Raw genomic sequence first — 18,185 nt, 5'->3', positions numbered from 1 at the left:
ACTGGCGTGGAGAGTCCTCCTGGAGGGTGCTTAGAGAATTGTAACAATCTGACTGTTTTTATTCTATTGCATTTAAATTTGAATTTTTTTGTAAAGCACATTGAATTGCTTCTATGTATGATTTGTGCTATATAAATTAACTTGCTTGTTTGCATAGCAAGCAAAAAAACTATATTGGATGGCTGTGATCTTCGGGCCCTCAGGTGGCACTGCATTAAAAACAGTCATGATTCTGTAGTGGACATTATTGCATGGGCTCAGGAACACTTCCGAAAATCATTGTCTGGGAACACAGTACATCACTGCATCTACAAATGCAAGTTAGAACTCTACAATGCAAAGACAAAACCATAATGAACATGATCCAGAAATGCCATTACCATCTCTGGGCCCAAGCTTATTTGAGATGGGCTGAGGTGAAGTGGAAAACTGTCCTGTGGTCTGACAAATGTAAATGTTAAATAATTTTTGTGAATCATGGATGCCGCTTCCTCCGGACAAAGCAAGAGAGGGAACATCCGGCTGTCTAAGAGCCAGCATCCATGATGTTATGGAGGTGCATTAGTGCACATGACATGGGTGACTTGCACATCTGTGAATGCACCATTAATACCGAACAATATATACATATTTTGGAGCAACATATGCTGCCATCCAGACGTCTTTTTCAGGGAAGGCCTTGCTTATTTCAGCAAGACAATGCCAAACCACATACTGCACATATTGCAACAGCATGGCTCTGTAGTAAAATAATCTGAGTACTGAACTGGCCTGCCTGCCTGCAGTCCAGACCTGTCACCCATTGAAAACATTTAGCGCATTATGAAACGAAAAATACAACTTTTTTGATATGAGTTGCTGGCATCAAATTCAAAATGGACATGTATTTCCCCCCAAAAAATAACGTTTCTTAGTTTCAACATTTGATATGTTCAATGAATATCAGGATAAATTACTTGGACTTCACTGCATTCTGTTTCTATTTGCGCTTTACACAGCAACACAATTTCTTTGGAAACAGGATTGTATATAGATTCTATAAAAAATCTCTAAATTAATAAATATTAAGTTATATTGGAATTTTTCAAATTCAGAACTATACTAAACTTTGTGTGTGTGTGTTTGCATTAATTATTTTAGGTTGGAAGGACATTTCAGTCCTTCCAACCCTGGGCTACTGATGGTTGGAAGGACTTTTATGTGGATGAGCTTTCCCTCTGCTGTCATGACAGGCCTTTCCTTGATGGGGGTGAAACATTAGGGATGAAGTTATGTTTTCCAGTTAGGCTTTTTAGATCAGTCAAAGGTTAAGGAAACATGCCACCATGAAAACACCATGACAATGCTGTCACTATGACGACATTATGTTTGGGCTCAGGATGAGAACCTGCAGTTTCCTCTGACACCATGACAACATGCTACAGAAACAATCAGGTTTCTTCAGGATGACAGAGAAGGGCTAGATCTACGAATTGGTTGAGAGGTAGCTCTGAATCTGTCTGCAGGAATAAACACTGAGTCACAATGTTTCAACACCAACAGAAACAGGCAACTAAAGAACTAAAGAGTGATCTTGAAATCTCTGCAACAAGGGACAGGGAGGAACACGCTATTAAAACAAAAGGAACTCTTCCAGCTATCATCATCTGGCTGTCTGAAGTCAAACCGGTGAATAGTGGGACTCCTGCTGCTGCCTGTCCTTTCCCCCCTTCCATCCTTAGTGAGACAACTCATCATTTTACAGTATATCTATAGACACATGATGGGCCTTGGCTCCTAGAAACTGGGAACGAAAGACTGATTCACCCTCATCAAAGTGCCATAAGTCCACACCTACTAGCAAGCTACTAGGAGGGTCTAATTACACACTGCAGGGACAACGCCCCCCTACCTGTACCAGTCACACTGCAGGGACAACGCCCCCCTACCTGTACCAGTCACACTGCAGGGACAACGCCCCCCTACCTGCACCAGTCACACTGCAGGGACAACGCCCCCCTACCTGTACCAGTCACACTGCAGGGACAACGCCCCCCTACCTGTACCAGTCACACTGCAGGGACAACGCCCCCCTACCTGTACCAGTCACGCTGCAGGGACAACCCCCCGCTACCTGCACCAGTCACACTGCAGGGACAAGCCCCCCTACCTGTACCAGTCACACTGCAGGGACAACGCCCCGCTACCTGCACCAGTCATACTGCAGGGACAACGCCCCCCTACCTGCACCAGTCACACTGCAGGGACAACGCCCCCCTACCTGCACCAGTCACACTGCAGGGACAACGCCCCCCTACCTGCACCAGTCACACTGCAGGGACAACGCCCCCCTACCTGCACCAGTCACACTGCAGGGACAACGCCCCCCTACCTGCACCATTCACACTGCAGGGACAACGCCCCCCCTACCTGCACCAGTCACACTGCAGGGACAACGCCCCCCTACCTGCACCAGTCACACTGCAGGGACAACGCCCCCCTACCTGCACCAGTCACTTCACAGCAGAATTACATGCTATTATCAGCCCTGACAGCCTTGAACCTGGACAATGAATGGAATAAAAGGCAATTGAGGACCGCGCCATGGAAACACTTCTTTGGCAACAGTAATACCTGGCTCACAAACAGCCCGGGCACACACACACACACACGCTCAGATGGCTTGGCCACACAGAGACAAAGCTAACCTTACATTCCTGTGTAATTAGGCCATCTCTGTTACGGCACGTTCCACCAAGCCACCGGGGACCTGCCAAGTGCATCAGGGGGCAAGCAGAGCCCTTCTACAGGCCCGCGTGCCAAATGGAATCCTATCCCCTCCATAGTGTACAGCTTTCATCAGGAACCAAAGGAGGACTGTGCTCTGGTCAAAAGTAGTGCACTTCAAATGGAAGAGTATGCCATTTGGGACCAGTCATCCTGGCCTGCTGCTGGCCAGTCACATCTGCAATCACTATTCAACACGGTGACCATGAATGCCGTTTAAAAGTAACACTCTACAGACACGACACTCACAGCTCTGACGGCTAAATGGGGAACCCACTTGCCCTTTCAAGGGAACCGATATTCAGAGGAGACAAATGGACACACATTATATTGGTGGAGGAAAACAATGACTGGACTAAGAACTTTAATGGTCTGTTAGGATGTATTGGTGGAGGAAAACAAAGACTGGACTAAGAACTTTAATGATCTGTTATTGTGTATGTTTTCAATGATTAACAACAAACACATTTTTATAACACTAGAACTGTGATTTGAATACCCTGAACAGCATGAGTGTTGGAAACTGGTCTAGAATAGATGCATTTAATTTTGTTTACATTAGTACAGAAATCAGAAAAGGTACATTTTAAACATAAACATATGGTGAATATTATTAAACGATGTTAAAAAGTATTATATTTTAGGTATTTATATAACATATTAGGTCATTATTATAATATATAAGTTACAAATCATAATACATAATATTAAAATTATAATATATGAGGTATTTATATAATTAATTAAGTAATTATTGTAAAACACGAGGTATTTATATAATATATAAGGTACATAACACAATATCAAAGGTAGAAATTATACTCTAATCAGATCCTGACGTCGGGGCAGACTGAAGTCCTGTAGATACCAGCTGAGGTTTCATCCGTTGAGGCTGGGTTGGAGGTTTTCCTGCTATGCTCAGCCTACTCATCCTCATCCCTTTTGGAGATAGTGATTGTTCCTAAAAAGAAGTCCATGCATAATGCTGAGACATGTAAGTTATCATTTAAAAATGGTTCACATTACAAAGACCACAAAATCATTAGTGAAAAGCAAGGCTTCCAGGACTAGTTTTAACATTAATCCCTGCAAACGAATTACCTAACTAACTAAGTTAATATAAACTCCCCCTATCCTACAGTTCTTTATGACACCAGCCTGCATGGTTGAGGGTGACAGCGCTTGTTTAACCACTGACTTAACAACTAAATGTAGTGTCACTGATCAACGTAATGTAAACAAATGTAGTGTCACTGATCAACGTAATGTAAACAACTGTAGTGTCACTGATCAACGTAATGTAAACAAATGTAGTGTCACTGATCAACGTAATGTCAACAAATGTAGTGTCACTGATCAACGTAATGTAAACAACTGTAGTGTCACTGATCAACGTAATGTAAACAACTGTAGTGTCACTGATCAACGTAATGTAAACAACTGTAGTGTCACTGATCAACGTAATGTAAACAAATGTAGTGTCACTGATCAACGTAATGTCAACAACTGTAGTGTCACTGATCAACGTAATGTAAACAAATGTAGTGTCACTGATCAACGTAATGTAAACAACTGTAGTGTCACTGATCACGTAATGTAAACAAATGTAGTGTCACTGATCAACGTAATGTAAACAACTGTAGTGTCACTGATCAACGTAATGTAAACAACTGTAGTGTCACTGATCAACGTAATGTAAACAAATGTGGTGTCACTGATCAACGTAATGTAAACAAATGTAGTGTCACTGATCAACGTAATGTCAACAAATGTAGTGTCACTGATCAACGTACAGTAAACAACTGTAGTGTCACTGATCAACGTAATGTAAACAAATGTGGTGTCACTTATCAATGTAATGTAAACAAATGTAGTGTCACTGATCAACGTAAGGTAAACAAATGTAGTGTCACTGATCAACGTAATGTAAACAAATGTAGTGTCACTGATCAACGTAATGTCAACAAATTTAGTGTCACTGATCAACGTAATGTAAACAAATTTAGTGTTACTGATTAAATTAACAGTTTAATCTAGTGTTATTAAAAACATAAAATGTTACTCATTAACGTAATGTTGTGTTACTCAAAAATGTTATGTGCAGCGTGACCACAAATTTAAAGTGTTACTGAACATTTTCATGTAAAAATGTGTTACAGAAAATGTTATTTAAGTGTTACCATATTTAAAATGTATTCTCATGTATTTTCTGTGCATTTCCTCCAGATCCATCACTGTCAGTGTTTCTCAAGAAAACAGAGGATCTCTTGTGACATTAACGAAGTGCTAGAACATTGTTTATTAAACAGTGTTGTCTGGAGGCCAACAAGCCGATGCTAAAACAACCCCTATCTGATCTATAGGCTTTTTGTGCAATCCCTCTCTGGAAAAAACCTTAGCGATAAACATCATTAATAAACTCCTAAGTACTTTTAGTCCACAGCCCAAACACCATCCTCTTCTCTAGGTAGGTAACTACTTTTGACCAAGGCACATAGAGCTACTACCCCAAATGTAATGAATAGGGCATTTTGGAGACATTCTATTAGTACTTAGCCATAGTGCTGCCTAGTTGTTACCCTGGTTTGAGGGTTATCATTTTGTTGTGTCCAGACTGGGACATTTCAGATTGTTAAAGACGTTATATACTCTGATGGCAATCACAGAGTGTTCATCATGTTTCAGAGGCTTTCTGTCGCATTCTGTAATGATAATATACATGAAAACATATAATGTTTTTTAAAATGAAACCATCCTGTTATTGTCAACATCAAGGAATATGGTGAAGAACAAATTAATAATTTCCTTCTTATTGTTTTTATTATTATAATTGTTCCAATATTTCCTTTAAGTTAATGCTTTAAACCCGAAATTAACTGAACTTTTGAATTCACTAATGTGTGAACTGAATATTGGCCTGCTAAAAACATTACAATACCAAAAACAGATGAAAAAAATATGCTTAAAAGAGAAGTCCAAAAACAGATTAACATGCGGGAATAATGACTATAAGAATGGAATTACAATTTTGGTAATTTTTGTTTGTAGTTTACTGTTTCCATTCAATGCTCTGCGACTTGATCCTTAAATGGCCTGAAGACAAACAGCTCAAATTATTTAAAAAACAACCTCCAGTAATGCCTGTAAATCTGTTATTGTGATATTAAAAACATTAAAGGTATATTTTTCTCTACAGAAACTGTTCTGTTGCACACTAGGTGGAAAACAGGTTTACTAGACCTAACACCCCAGTCAAGTCCAAAACCAATTCACATGAAATTAGGATAAATATGAAATGTGTTCATGTCATTTGAATGTGTGTAATTTCTTTCAGCATGTGGTATGATACCTAACATCTCAAATAATTCATCATGAAACATTTGGAAATCTTCCTGCCCCAGCAAAAATATATTATCCTATCAAAACAATTACAGTAATCTAATCATACATTATCATTACCCCTTGTGTTATTCAGATCAATCACAAACTCCTTTTTTTTTCTCTTTTATGCTTAAAGTCAAGGAGATCAAATGAAAAAACACATTCTATTTTGTTTCAGCAAAGATCTTGCCCTTAATAGATTAGATGTCTTGTACATTATCCCTGTGGTGTCACTAGACTAGATGTCTTGTACATTATCCCTGTGGTGTCACTAGACTAGATGTCTTATACAGTGGGGAGAACAAGTATTTGATACATGCCGATTTTGTAGGTTTTCCCACTTACAAAGCATGTAGAAGTCTGTAATTTTTATCATAGGTATTCTTCAACTGTGAGTGACGGAATCTAAAACAAAAATCCAGAAAATCATATTGTATTATTTTTAAGTAATTAATTTGCATTTTATTGCATGACAAAGCAGAACTTAATATTTGGTACAGAAACCTTTGTACTTGACCAGGTTTGCACACACTGCAGCAGGGATTTTGGCCCAGTCCTCCATGCAGACCTTCTCCAGATCCTTCAGGTTTTGGGGCTGTCGCTGGGCAATACGGACTTTCAGCTCCCTCCAACGATTTTCTATTAGGTTCAGGTCTGGAGACTGGCTAGGCCACTCCAGGACCTTGAGATGCTTCTTACGGAGCCACTCCTTAGTTGCCCTCGCTGTGTGTTTCGGGTCGTTGTCATCCTGGAAGACCCAGCCACGACCCATCTTCAATGCTTTTACTGAGGTAAGGAGGTTGTTGGCCAAGATCTCGCGATACATGGCCCCATCCATCCTCCCCTCAATACGGTGCAGTCGTCCTGTCCCCTTTGCTGAAAAGCATCCCCAAAGAATGATGTTTCCACCTCCATGCTTCATGGTTGGGATGGTGTTCTTGGGATTGTACTCATCCTTCTTCTTCCCCCAAACACGGCGAGTGGAGTTTAGACCAAAAAGCTCTATTTTTGTCTCATCAGACCACATGACCTTTTCCCATTCCTCCTCTGGATCATCCAGATGGTCATTGGCAAACTTCAGACGTGCCTGGACATGCGCTGGCTTGAGCAGGGGGACCTTGCGTGCGCTGCAGGATTTTAATCCATGACGGCGTAATGTGTTACTAATGGCTTTCTTTGAGACTGTGGTCCCAGCTCTCTTCAGGTAATTGACCAGGTCCTGCCGTGTAGTTCTGGGCTGATCCCTCACCTTCCTCATTGATGCCCCACGAGGTGAGATATTGCATGAAGCCCCAGACCGAGGGATATTGACCGTCATCTTAAACTATTTTCGAATAATTGCGCCAACAGTTGTTGGTTTCTCACCAAGCTGCTTGCCTATTGTCCTGTAGCCCATCCCAGCCTTGTGCAGATCTACAATTTTATCCCTGATGTCCTTACACAGCTCTCTGGTCTTGGCCATTGTGGAGAGGTTGGAGTCTGTTTGATTGAGTGTGTGGACAGGTGTCTTTTATACAGGTAACGAGTTCAAACAGGTGCAGTAAATACAGGTAATAAGTGGAGAACAGGAAGGCTTTTTAAAGAAGAACTAACAGGTCTGTGAGAGACTGAATTCTTACTGGTTGGTAGGTGATCAAATACTTATGTCATGCAATAAAATGCAAATTAATTATTTAAAAATCATACAATGAGATTTTCTGGAGTTTTGTTTTAGATTCCATCTCTCACAGTTGAAGTGTACCTATGATAAAAAGTACAGACCTCTACATGCTTTGTAAGTAGGAAAAGCTGCAGTGTATCAAATACTTGTTCTCTCCACTGTACGTTATCCCTGTGATGTCACTAGACTTGATGTCTTGTACATTAACCCTGTGATGTCACTAGACTAGATGGCTTATATGTTATCCCTGTGGTGTCACTAGACTAGATGTCTTGTACATTATCCCTGTGGTGTCACTGAACTAGATGGCTTGTACATCTAAGAAAGCCCCTATTTCAACTGAGAAAGTATACCGCCTGTGTATACGTGACTGTGTTTTGTCTGAGGCCATACGACCTGTACAGTTCTCTGCCCCTTCAAAGTCCTGAAAGTACAGGAGCTTGTCCCTTCAAATTAGTTTACAGTTATGTTAAACAATGTGATTTTAAATGAAGTGTGTTTGTGTGTGTGTGTGTGTGTTGGGGGGGGGGGGACTGCCAATGTTTTGACCTCCAATTTGCAAACTCTGGCAGCTAAATGTGTAAATGTATGAATTGAAATAGTAATTATGTCTGAAATTGTATGTGGTTGTATTTTTAGCTTGGTCTCTTTTAAAAAAAATATTGTTAGTCTCAATATGGCCATGCTGGTTAAATAAAGATTAAGTAAATAAAACATGTTAAAAGTTAAATAGGTTCCCATTCTACATTGTGGGGAAGGACTGACTCTTGTCCCTGGACCTACTATTGCCACCTAGTGGCCATTGACAGATCTGTCCCGAAATATTAGACAGCAGGCTGTTAACTTGCAGGTTGTGGCCAAAGGAAGTGCACTATATATATAGGGAATAGGGTGTCATAGTAGTGAATTATATAGGGAATAGGGTGTCAAAGTAGTAAAATATATAGGGAATAGGGTGTCATAGTAATGAATTATATAGGGAATAGGGTGTCATAGTAATGAATTATATAGGGAATAGGGTGTCATAGTAATGAATTATATAGGAAATAGGGTGTCATAGTAATGAATTATATAGGAAATAGGGTGTCATAGTAATGAATTATATAGGGAATAGGGTGTCAAAGTAGTAAAATATATAGGGAATAGGGTGTCATAGTAATGAAATATATAGGGGATAGGGTGTCATAGTAGTGAATTATATAGGGAATAGGGTGTCAAAGTAGTAAAATATATAGGGAATAGGGTGTCATAGTAGTGAATTATATAGGGAATAGGGTGTCAAAGTAGTAAAATATATAGGGAATAGGGTGTCATAGTAATGAAATATATAGGGAATAGGGTGTCATAGTAATTAATTATATAGGGAATAGGGTGTCATAGTAGTGAATTATATAGGGAATAGGGTGTCATAGTAATGAATTATATAGGGAATAGGGTGTCATAGTAATGAATTATATAGGGAATAGGGCACAAAAGTAGTTTACTATATAGGAAATAGGGTACCATAGTTGTACTATGGAAGTACTACTTCCAAAAAGAAGTATAATAAAACAAGAAAAGGAACCAGGCAGGCCAAGTTCGGCCGGCCTGCGATTAGAAGGAATGAATGTTGTTGCCCTCACTGGATTCAAACCGATGTCTCCCAAACAGGTGTCTTCAACCACTACGGCACATGTATGCTGAGTGTCAGTAGACACCATTAAGCATTGTGTTAAACTGACTTATTAAGTCTTATTAAGTTTACTTCCACCAACAAATAGCATCTATGAACTGTAATAGACTTACTAGTATCTACTTATTACTTGGAATAGTCATAAGAATTGTGCAAATGCTAGCAAGACTTGACACAGCCAAAGCTATTTCATTTCATGGCACAATGTCAGTTTTTTTCTGACGGAGGCACCTTGTCGGTCTACTCTGACGCAGGTACCTTGTCGGTCTACTCTGACGCAGGCACCTTGTCGGTCTACTCTGACGCAGGCACCTTGTCGGTCTACTCTGACGCAGGCACCTTGTCGGTCTACTCTGACGCAGGCACCTTGTCGGTCTACTCTGACGCAGGCACTTTGTCGGTCTACTCCGACGCAGGCACCTTGTTGGTCTACTCTGACGCAGGCACCTTGTCGGTCTACTCTGACGCAGGCACCTTGTTGGTCTACTCTGAGAGTCCTCCATGTTCATATCACCCTCTCCAAAAGCAGGGGTTTCAGTGGGAGCCTCGAGGGTACCCCATGATCATGTTCTGCTGATGAAACTCAGACGCTGACCTTCATAGAAAACCTCAGTTCAATAAACATCTTTATTTTCTGGGGTATTTCATCTTTCACGTGTCTAGTCTGACATACTACAAACAAACGCATGTGGGATGCTGTGAGAGTGAAATCAGGCTTTCACCCTCAATTATTTTCATTCCTCAGCTTTGGGACATTGTTAGCAAGTGGCAGAGACGCACATGAATATGTAAATGAATATGTAAATGGAGGGCGGAGGGATCTTTGGGGATTAGAACCAGTTCTCAGGAAAGATTATGTGACCCAACTTCTGGTATGGGTGGTTAACAAGGTGGGGCTTCTGGTATGGGTGGTTAACAAGGTGGGGCTTCTGGTATGGGTGGTTAACAAGGTGGAGCTTCTGGTATGGGTGGTTAACAAGGTGGGGCTTCTGGTATGGGTGGTTAACAAGGTGGGGCTTCTGGTATGGGTGGTTAACAAGGTGGAGCTTCTGGTATGGGTGGTTAACAAGGTGGAGCTTCTGGTATGGGTGGTTAACAAGGTGGAGCTTCTGGTATGGGTGGTTACCAAGGTGGGGCTTCTGGTATGGGTGGTTAACAAGGTGGAGCTTCTGGTATGGGTGGTTAACAAGGTGGGGCTTCTGGTATGGGTGGTTAACAAGGTGGAGCTTCTGGTATGGGTGGTTAACAAGGTGGAGCTTCTGGTATGGGTGGTTAACAAGGTGGAGCTTCATCTAGATTGGCTGATCAGTGCAGAAAAGAATCTTCCCACAGACATCTTTTTTTTCCCTCTTACTCATACAAGTCTGCAACACCAAGCATTCAAGTCCCCCTATCACATGATGACATCAAAGTACCACTAGCCTATAAAGTGGGACAGAGGCCTCTAGAGGAAAAATACAATATTTGCACAATACATAGTCATTGGCTAGTTAAGTGAAATCCAAGGCTTAACAAATTTAGTGAATGGAAGACAAGAGGTCCCAGAGTTACATCAGCCACTGTCCTGGCACAGCGTCCATTTAATAGGTTGGACATACAAAAATAAACCACAACAAAGCAACACACATACTGTATTCATGGTACAAATAAAACCTGAAAGAGTTCTTTTGACAGTTTGATCTGAGTGTTGTATCTTACTGTGGAGACAGGATCTATATCTGATAGACTAAAACAATCAACCAGCACATTAACAAAATGTATGTAAAAATGTACATAATAATGACGTTTTATACCAAAATAAAATCAACGGCATGATAGTTATTGGACATAGCTGCGTAAAAATAATAAAAAAATAATAATATGTAACATCTTGACTGCTGATGACCTTGATGTAGTGAGTTGTGGGGGAAAGAAATAAACACAGAAATGTATTTTATGAAGTATGGCAGAGAGTCTGAAACCTCAGTGATGTCAAAGACCACATAGCATGACTGGGGGGGGCGGGGGGGGGTTAATTCACAGGCTGATAAAATATCCAAAAACAAAACTCTTAAGAATTGTACAAGTATAAAAAAGCTACAAACATTAATAAATTACATCACAGACACAAAGAACACTCCACAAGGTGCTAGTAAAAATAATCTGGAACCGCAGCAAAACCGCATACTAGAACCTAAACAGGCTGGTCCTTGAAACTGTTTTTTCCATCTGTGTATTTTTTTTCCTCTCTTGAACATAATGACAATACAAAGAGCTGTATGTAGTTATGTTCTTGGACATCATGACAATACAAAGAGCTGTATGTAGTTATGTTCTTGGACATCATGACAATACAAAGAGCTGTATGTAGTTATGTTCTTGGAACATAATGACAATACAAAGAGCTGTATGTAGTTATGTTCTTGAACATTATGACAATACAAAGAGCTGTATGTAGTTATGTTATGTAAATGTAAGGCCATAAGACAACTCATGTAATGTTGTTCCTCAGCTGTTTTCCAGGCAACACCTTAGTCTCATAACAAATAAGCAATGGTTAAAACAACTGAAAACGAACAAGTCTAATCAAATAAAAAAGGAGAGACTAATATCTATATATTCATATATATTTGTTTAAAATAATTAGCAAAAAACAAGTAAAAATGTATAATAATGAAGTATTATTAAGGGAGGAAAGAAAGGATACAAAAAGTATTTATGTAAAAGGCTATGTACAAGCTACATTCTAAATAGTGTAATGTGAACGCGTTGTGCATATGCCAGTCGCGCGGGTCGCGGTGCTGCCTGCAAAGCCAACAGAAGAGTGAAAGTATCCCCATGCAACCACAGAGAATGGATGAGGCTTATCATTAGATCAGAATCCTAACAACCACGACACACGGCCGCTATCGTCCCCACGTCCCGTGCTTAGAGTTCTAACAACGTCAGTCCTACGTTTCCGCTAAGACAGAGGTAGTGTCCCAAATGTCACACTGTGCCCAACGTAGTACACTAGGTTTGACTCGGGCCCCGCCTTGGTCAAATGGAGTGCCCTACACTTCAAAGGGAACAGGGTGTTGTTTGGCACACAGTAAATACAGTATTTGTTAGATTACAATGAATTTGTAAACAGAACCACAAAAGTCATCCTTATTAAAAAAAAAAAAAAAAAAAACACAAACTATGGTTAAGGCTGCTTTGCTGGGACCGTGCACTGGGATAATAAATGTGCTTATCTAGAACACTATCACACATCGGTGCTCCCTACTGTCTCTATAAATATCCAATGTACATGGGCTTTATCACAGACTCTCAATGTAGGACCAACCTCAGTCCAAACAAATGGAACATTGTTACGAGTTTGTTTAGGTGTAAAAACAACCTTTCAAACGAGAACATTCATTATGATGTCTGTTCCATTTCTACATCTATAGAAATCCTCTTCAGACAGAGAAATCATTTTAACACTGTAACCGCCATAATAGACATTTGACATACTTTGAATATTACTTCATGTTTTGTGCTTAATAGTTGTTTCATATTCTAAGTGCCTTTTGGCGGTTCCTTTCCTACCTACGAATGAAACCTAATATGAGAACAATAAATATCAGGACTGATAGTGCTTAGCAAGCAAAAGATTTGCATGGAAGAGAATGTATTTAATGAAAGTTAAATGTTGAAAAACAGCCAGATTGTTAGGCTAGATCTAATCTGGTGAGGACAGAGAACAACTTCTATTAGCTAAATTCTTGAACAACATCACAAGATAATGATAAGCCACATCCGGACAGTGAGAACGAATTCGGTAAAAAACGACTTGCACCCTGAACTACCTCTACCCATAACCCCCCACCCTGTCTAGAAGTGTCATGCAACTGAACACATGCAGGGATACTTTCAGGGTCCTGGAATGACTGTAATGTACTTCTAGGTTGTCTATTATAGCACACTATTCCCTTTCTTGTGCACTAGTTTAGACCAGAGCCTTATGGGAGACCAGTGCACTATGCAGGAAATAGGTTGCCATTTGAAGACCTAGATTAACTCCCCCTGATAGATAAACTGACTGTAGTAAAATGAGACACATTTCTCTTAAAAAATATTTATAGCAGGTATTCTGTACACTTTAATATCTGAAAGTTATAAAGTATAAGTAGAGGCAAAAACCTATTGTGAGTGACGAAGTTCTTCTTAGAAATTGAAAAATGTATTGACTTTCTCCTTCCACTCCCCTGGTGTGTTTCAGTTTGTCTCTGTTAGCCCTGGACCAATCAGGAAAGAGGAGGTGGAGACGGGGCTAGTTCATTGGCCAGTATTACTGCATCAGGAGCCAATGGCAGTCCTCCTCAGTGAGTCAATTTCTGTTACAGCAGGAGCTTCCCATTGCGATGAATCTTGAGGATCTTTCCCAGTCTCTGTTTGGCCGTCGCCATGCCTTTCTTTAGCCGCTTTGCTTGGGAGAGAAAAGACAAGAATTGTTAGGACCAAACACTTTACTAATTATATCGACAGTCCCTATGTCTTCCATTGATTAGTAGAGTGTGAGTAATCACCACAGATCTCTCACCAGTATGGACAGAGAAATCACCATAAATCTCTCACCAGTATGGACAGAGTAATCACCACAGATCTCTCCCCAGTATGGACAGAGTAATCACCACAGATCTCTCACCAGTATGGACAGAGTAATCACCACAGATCTCTCACCAGTATGGACAAAGTAATCACCACAGATCTCTCACCAGTATGGATACAGTAATCACCACAGATCTCTCACCAGTATGGACACAGTAATCACCACAGATCTCTCTGGACCAAAGGACCAATTAGAAAAGGGGTATGATCAGAGTGACATGGCACCTGGCCAGTGGAAATGATCTTTAATAAACGTCAACACAACCAGCTAATAGCATAAGATGTTGGGAGCCATTCTAATGAAATACCATTGTATGGACAAGTGCAAATAAGGACCGTAATGCATGTAGCTGGGCGGCCATTTTACAATCATCATATCCAGACCTGATGCTTTAGTACACAGGACGTCTATGGTCAGGGGTCAGATCAGCCCTCCTCCACTCACCTTCGCCCTTCGCATCGCCCTTGGCGGCTGCTCCCCCCGCTCCTCCTGCTCCTCGCTCCCCCTTGGCTGTAGTGTTGTTGTTATTGTGAGATGATGAAGATGTGGAGGGTCTTCGCTGTGTGAGGAAGACTCCAGGGGCCATTGGCTGGGGCCCCCCAGACTGCTTCCCTCCTGCTTCAGAGAACTCAGGGTCGCTCAGGTCATGGTCGGAGTCCTGAACCACATCTGGTTCTGGAGAACTGCTGTCTCTGCTCAGCTTCCTCAATGGCTCCTGGTCTTCTTCCTCCTCCTCTTCCTCTTCCCTCACGACCACAGGGGGCTTCTTTTTGGTGCTCTTCTTTTTTTTCTTGGTCTTTTGCTGCTCTTCCTGCAGCAAAACCACATAATTGAATACATCATTACTCCCTACTTACAGTACAGTAGTACAACATGCAAATAAAGAAATCTGTCTTGCAGTACACCCTATTCCCTCTGTAGTGCACTCCTTTTGACCAGAGATGACACCCTATTCCCTCTGTAGTGCACTCCTTTGGCCAGAGATGACACCCAAGTTGGAGAGAGAAGTTTAACTAGTTGTTTTAGTAACTGTGTGACTGACCTGGTGTGAGAGTTTGGCGGCAGCAGCAGCCAGTCCCGTCTCTATGGAGGCCACTCGCGCTCCTTCTCTCGCCGGCCTTGCCTGACGAAGCACAGAGGGGCCAACACGCGCTGCAGACAAGTACAGGGATCAGTACGACTGAAAATAAATACTTTGTTTCATGTTAGCTAAAACCTTTGCACACACACACATCCACTGCTGAACAAAACACATTACACCAAACACTGAACACGTCCACCTAAATCAACACTAAACACATCCACTTCAATCAACACTAAACACATCCACTGCTGAACAAAACACATTACACCAAACACTGAACACGTCCACCTAAATCAACACTAAACACATCCACTTCAATCAACACTAAACACATCCACTGCTGAACAAAACACATTACACCAAACACTGAACACGTCCACCTAAATCAACACTAAACACATCCACTTCAATCAACACTAAACACATCCACTGCTGAACAAAACACATTACACCAAACACTGAACACGTCCACCTAAATCAACACTAAACACATCCACTGCTGAACAAAACACATTACACCAAACACTGAACACGTCCACCTAAATCAACACTAAACACATCCACTTCAATCAACACTAAACACATCCACTGCTGAACAAAACACATTACACCAAACACTGAACACGTCCACCTAAATCAACACTAAACACATCCACTTCAATCAACACTAAACACATCCACTGCTGAACAAAACACATTACACCAAACACGTCCACCTAAATCAACACTAAACACATCCACTGCTGAACAAAACACATTACACCAAACACTGAACACGTCCACCTAAATCAACACTAAACACATCCACTGCTGAACAAAACACATTACACCAAACACTGAACACGTCCACCTAAATCAACACTAAACACATCCACTGCTGAACAAAACACATTACACCAAACACGTCCACCTAAATCAACACTAAACACATCCACTGCTGAACAAAACACATTACACCAAACACTGAACACGTCCACCTAAATCAACACTAAACACATCCACTGCTGAACAAAACACATTACACCAAACACTGAACACGTCCACCTAAATCAACACTAAACACATCCACTTCAATCAACACTGAATAGTCCCAAATCAATAAATACTGTAGACATCCACAAAAAGCAATAATAAACATATATAAATGAACACTGAACATATCTGCATATACCAACACTGAACACATCTACCTCAACCAACACTGAATAGTTCCATATCAATAAACACTGTACACATCCACCTCAACAAATAATAAAAAACCTACAATACCCATTCACTTAAACCAACAATGAACACAACCAAATCAATACTGAACACACACCTAAAACAATACTGAACACATGAACCTCATCTAAAACAGAATACATCCACCTAACCAAAAATTGCATACACATATCAAACACTAAAAATAAACATATTCCTTCTATAAACACTAAACATCACCTAACACTGAACACATCAACTTAAACCAACACTTAACATATTCATATCAAACACTGAAAACCTCACCAAAAACTGAACACATCTACCTAAATGAACACTGAACACATCCACACGAACACTGAACCTATCCACATTAATCAATAATGAACACATCCACCTAAACCAACAGTGAACTCATCCACATGAACCAACATTGAACTCATCCACATGAACCAACAATGAACACACCTATCTCATCTACCATTGAATACATTCACATAACACATCCATCACAACTAAAACTGACCACATCCAGCTCAATTAAAACCGAACCCATCCACCTCTAACCCAAACACTCAATACATACACACACCAACTAAACACGTTCCTCAACTAAAACTAAACACACAACTTACCTAACACTGAACACATTCACATGAACATCTACATGAACACTGAATACATACACCTTAATTAACAACACTGACCACAGGTGTAGACTACCTGTGGTGCTGTTTTATATTATAATAATGACAGGTGTATGGCTGTTCTATATTGTGGTAATGACAGGTGTAGGGCTGTTCTATATTGTGGTAATGACAGGTGTAGGGCTGTAGGGCTGTTCTATATTGTGGTAATGACAGGTGTAGGGCTGTAGGGCTGTTCTACACTCACCTAAAGGATTATTAGGAACACCATACTAATACTGTGTTTGACCCCCTTTCGCCTTCAGAACTGCCTTAATTCCAAGTGGCATTGATTCAACAAGGTGCTTAAAGCATTCTTTAGAAATGTTGGCCCATATTGATAGGATAGCATCTTGCAGTTGATGGAGATTTGTGGGATGCACATCCAGGGCACGAAGCTCCCGTTCCACCACATCCCAAAGATGCTCTATTGGGTTGAGATCTGGTGACTTTGGGGGCCATTTCAGTACAGTGAACTCATTGTCATGTTCAAGAAACCAATTTTAAATGATTCGAGCTTTGTGACATGGTGCATTATCCTGCTGGAAGTAGCCATCAGAGGATGGGTACATGGTGGTCATAAAGGGATGGACATGGTCAGAAACAATGCTCAGGTAGGCCATGGCATTTAAACCATGCCCAATTGGCACTAAGGGGCCTAAAGTGTGCCAAGAAAACATCCCCCACCACCAGCCTGCACAGTGGTAACAAGGCATGATGGATCCATGTTCTCATTCTGTTTATGCCAAATTATGACTCTACCATCTGAATGTCTCAACAGAAATCGAGACTCATCAGACCAGGCAACATTCTTCCAGTCTTCAACTGTCCAATTTTGGTGAGCTTGGGCAAATTGTAGCCTCTTTTTCCTATTTGTAGTCGAGATGAGTGGTACCTGGTGGGGTCTTCTGCTGTTGTAGCCCATCCGCCTCAAGGTTGTGCGTGTTGTCGCTTCACAAATGCTTTGCTGCATACCTCGGTCGTAAGGAGTGGTTATTTCAGTCAAAGTTGCTCTTCTATCAGCTTGAATCAGTCGGCCCATTCTCCTCTGACCTCTAGCATCTACAAGGCATTTTCGCCCACAGGACTGCCGCATACTGGATGTTTTTCCCTTTTCA

General features: G+C 41.0%; 1 protein-coding gene across 2 annotated transcripts in view; it reads right to left on the bottom strand.

The window, feature by feature from the left end:
* Positions 1 to 11,026: 11,026 nt before the first annotated feature.
* Positions 11,027 to 18,185, bottom strand: part of phf2 (PHD finger protein 2) — a 65,171-nt gene continuing 58,012 nt past the window's right edge. For both annotated transcript variants that reach the window (XM_029125386.2, XM_029125387.2), the window contains exons 20-22: positions 15,137 to 15,246; positions 14,539 to 14,905; positions 11,027 to 13,911 (exon numbers count right to left, since the gene is read on the bottom strand). In XM_029125386.2, the coding sequence (XP_028981219.2) occupies positions 13,823 to 13,911; positions 14,539 to 14,905; positions 15,137 to 15,246 (566 nt within the window). In that variant the 3' untranslated portion in view covers positions 11,027 to 13,822. The remainder of the gene's footprint in view (positions 13,912 to 14,538; positions 14,906 to 15,136; positions 15,247 to 18,185) is intronic.

This window comes from Esox lucius, chromosome 2 (assembly GCF_011004845.1).
Source record: "Esox lucius isolate fEsoLuc1 chromosome 2, fEsoLuc1.pri, whole genome shotgun sequence".
In the NCBI taxonomy this organism is placed as follows: domain Eukaryota; kingdom Metazoa; phylum Chordata; class Actinopteri; order Esociformes; family Esocidae; genus Esox; species Esox lucius.
This window is presented reverse-complemented; position numbering and strand designations above follow the sequence as displayed.